Here is a 3,338-nt window from a genome sequence, read left to right as displayed (position 1 = left end):
CCCCCCCCCCCCCCCCCACAGCGTTTACAGAGTGGTCCGCTCCTGCGCTCTCCCCAGGACAGCGTGCTGTGACCTCCGACCGACTGCCCACCCTGGGTACCAGTGTGCGTCACGTTTCCACCCAGTCACTGGTGATCCTCACTGGGCGGTCGCAGATTAATATTTTACTGCATTGCTGTCGGGAGGGGAGAGTCCGTTCCCACAACTCCGACATCTCAGCGGTAAGACACGCTCCTCCGGTAGCGGCCAGTACTCCCCCCACCACCCCCCATGCGCTGTCTGCGCCTCTCCCCCTCCGTTCTATCATGGTCCTGGTATCAGCCAGTGAGCTGACCACAGGCAGGGATGCTGGGTCATCCAGGGTGAGGCTTGTAAACTTTTTTTTCGTCTTCGCTTTCACATTCATTCTCCCTCTCTCTGATCTGCTATTGTTCTCTACCCCCCCCCCCCCCCCCCCCCCGCTGTCTGCGCCTCTCTCCCTTGTGCGCATGCGCACCATCTGTCTCCCTCTTCCCCCTCCCTCCCTTGTGTGCATGCACACGCCCTCTGTCTGTCTCCCGCCCACTGTCACCTCGCTGTGTACCGATGGATTGATTCTGTTCCCAGGCGCTGTGCAGGGCGGAGGATGAGGAGGATATCCGAGCAGCCTCGCAGGCCAAGGCAGAGCAGGTTGCGGAGCTGGCTGAGTTCAATGAGAACATTCCCCTGGATGGAGAGGACAGCTCGACACGAGATGAGGAGGAAGAGTTGTCCAAAGCTGAGCAGGAGATTGCTGCGCTGGTCGAGCAGGTAATGACACGGAGTCTGGAGGTGCTGGGCTTTGTGCTGCACTGAACCCCCCCTCTCCTCTACGCTCCCAGTCCAAATCTGTCCGCACTAACACCGTCCCTCACCAGTACAGGGACGTGTACACACACTGTGTGCCCCTCTCTCTCTCACTCTGTGCTCGTCACTAACGTGCTTCCTTTTGTTTCCCCCCTCCCCCCAGTTAACACCAATCGAGCGGTATGCTATGAACTACCTGGAGGCGTCCCTTGAAGCTGTGAGCAAGGAGGAGCTGAAACAGGCTGAGGTATAGCATCTTGTCGAAGGAGACACTGCCTGCTCCCCCTGCCATCTCATTAACACCGTGTCCAATGCTCATGGGCGTACCTCAGCGTGGGCCACTCTGAGGGTGGGAGCCAGTCACCACTGCCCCACTGAGGGCCCACTCTTGGCCTGGCCCTGATCCAAAGATCCTGGGGATGGCTAGGCCTGAGGATGGATGGCTTACCTGAGAGGGGATGGTGGTGGCGGGGCGGGGTGGCAGTCAGTGGCAACTAGGCCCTGGGGTGGATGGTATCCCTGAAGGGGGCGGGGTGGGCAGCAGTAACTAGGTCCTGGGATGGATGGTATCCCTGATGGGTAGGTGGGGTGGTGGGGGGGCTGCAGCGGTAACTAGGCCCTGGGGTGGATGGCGTCTCTGTATTGGGGAGGGAGGGGGGGGTGGGGGGGGGGGGGGGGGGGTAACTCGGGGACAATCAACCTTTGTTGTTTTGGGGGGGGGGTGTGGGGGCATCTTGTGGAAATGGCAGGCAATTGTCCTGGTGTAGTGTTTGTGAGTAGAAAGTGTGGTGACCGTTGGGGAATACTGTGCTTGACCTCCCACTCTCACTCTCTCTCTCTCCTTTTTATCCCCTTCTGTCCTTCCGTCTTCCCTCCCCCACCCCGCTTCCTCTTCCTGCTCCCTCCCGCCTCCCCGGTGACAGGAACAAGTGGAGGCAGCCCGAAAGGACCTGGACCAGGCCAAGGACGAGGTGTGGAAGTGGACGGAGGACGACGAGAGCCAGCTGAATGAGGAACTGCGCCTGAAGAGGCAGAAGAAGGCCCGTCATCCTGCCAAGGCCCAGAGCGAGAGGGTGGGCACGCGGACCAGCGAGAGGCTGCGGGGGGCTCGCAAGGCGCAGCTGCCCCGGGAGCCCTCGCCTCCCAAGCCTGTGGTCTGTGGGCCCCTGAGCTACGAGGCCCCCGTCCCTGCCCGTGACCTCCAGATCCACATCAGCGCGGAACTGCCCGAAGAATTGTTTGAGGATGAGCCACCTCCGCCACCTCCCAGCCCAGACCTCCCTCGCGAGGGGGCTCCGACCTCTGCCCCGAGCCCACCGCCCCCCGATGGGGGCCTGCTCCCTGCCGGCCTCGGGCCCCAGGAACCGACGGGTCAAAGGGCAGAGGGGGAGCCGCCGCCATTGCCTGTGCCCCACCCCCTGGAGGCACAGGGGCATCTGTCGATGGCGCCGGCCGCCCTGGAGACGGGGGGTGAGGAGGGGCCGGACGCGGAGGAGAGCCCACCGAGGGTTCCGGTAACCCCGGAGGTGGGGTGTGAAAGTTCGGAGGTGGAGGGCGACCGCCTGGGAACGCTGGTCGCCGCGGAGACGGAGGGCCACCTCTCGAGGACGGTTGGCCCAGCGGAGGCAGGAGGTGAAAGGTCGGAGGTGGAGGGCCACCTCTTGAGGACATTGGTCACCCCGGAGACGAGAGGTGAAAGGTCAGAGGTGGAGGAGGGCCACCTGGGGACATCCGTTACCATGGAGACGGGAGAGGAAAGGTCGGAGGTGGAGGAGCCCCACCCAAGGACATTGGTCGCTGTGGTGACGGGAGGTGAAAGGTCGGAGGTGGAGGAGCATCTCCCGAGGACAGTTGGTACCGTGGAGATGGGAGGTGAAAGGTCGGAGGTGGAGGAGCATCTCCTGAGGACAGTTGGTACCGTGGAGATGGGAGGTCAAAGGTCAGAGGTGGAGGAGCACAGCCCAAGGACATTCCCTGCTGTGGAGCCAGGAGGTCAAAGGTCGGAGGTAGAGGAGCGACTCTCGACCTCTGCCCCAGAGATGGAAGTTGAGAGGTCAGAGGTGACTCCTGTCCCCAGGAGCGTGTTCCCTGCAGAGACGGGAGCTGAGGGGCCACAGGCGGAGGAGGTGCAGCTCCCCACGGATGGGGGTGAGATGGTCGGGGGGAGCTGTAGTCCAAGCCCGCTAACTGGAGCTGGGAGTCCAGCTGGTCAGGCAGTCCCCGTGCCTGGGGGAGCGAGCAGGGTGTCCAGCCCCGGGAACAAACAGGAGCCCAGGCAGCCGGCAACGGCGCAGGGCCCCGCTACCCGGGGCAGAGGCAGGAGGCCGAGGAGAACGGCCGACCAGGACCTGGTGCGTGGACCCGGGGCCCCCAGCCAGGTGCAGTTGGCCGCCACCGTCCTGCGCAAGGTCCCCGGCCGCGTCAACGTCATCGTGGAGCGGCGCGAGCCGGCCAAGCGACCGCGGCGGGCAGCACGGCAGGAGGCCCGAGAGCGCCCGACTCCTCCCTCTCCC

At 64.1% G+C, this 3,338-nt stretch overlaps 1 protein-coding gene across 1 annotated transcript in view; it reads left to right on the top strand.

Annotated features, from left to right (window-relative positions):
• Window positions 1–3,332, top strand: part of LOC109924447 (Snf2-related CREBBP activator protein) — a gene marked incomplete at its 3' end in the record, with an annotated part of 37,323 nt that extends 33,991 nt beyond the window's left edge. Inside the window, exons 31-33 of the mRNA XM_048620925.1 lie at window positions 604–789; window positions 989–1,072; window positions 1,749–3,332. Of these exons, the coding sequence (XP_048476882.1) occupies window positions 604–789; window positions 989–1,072; window positions 1,749–3,332 (1,854 nt within the window). The remainder of the gene's footprint in view (window positions 1–603; window positions 790–988; window positions 1,073–1,748) is intronic.
• Window positions 3,333–3,338: the final 6 nt, after the last annotated feature.

This window comes from Rhincodon typus, chromosome 49, assembly GCF_021869965.1.
Source record: "Rhincodon typus isolate 14 chromosome 49, sRhiTyp1.1, whole genome shotgun sequence".
NCBI classification, from domain to species: Eukaryota; Metazoa; Chordata; class Chondrichthyes; order Orectolobiformes; family Rhincodontidae; genus Rhincodon; species Rhincodon typus.
The sequence above is the reverse complement of the archived record's forward strand: the minus strand, read 5'-3'. Positions and strand labels throughout refer to the sequence as shown.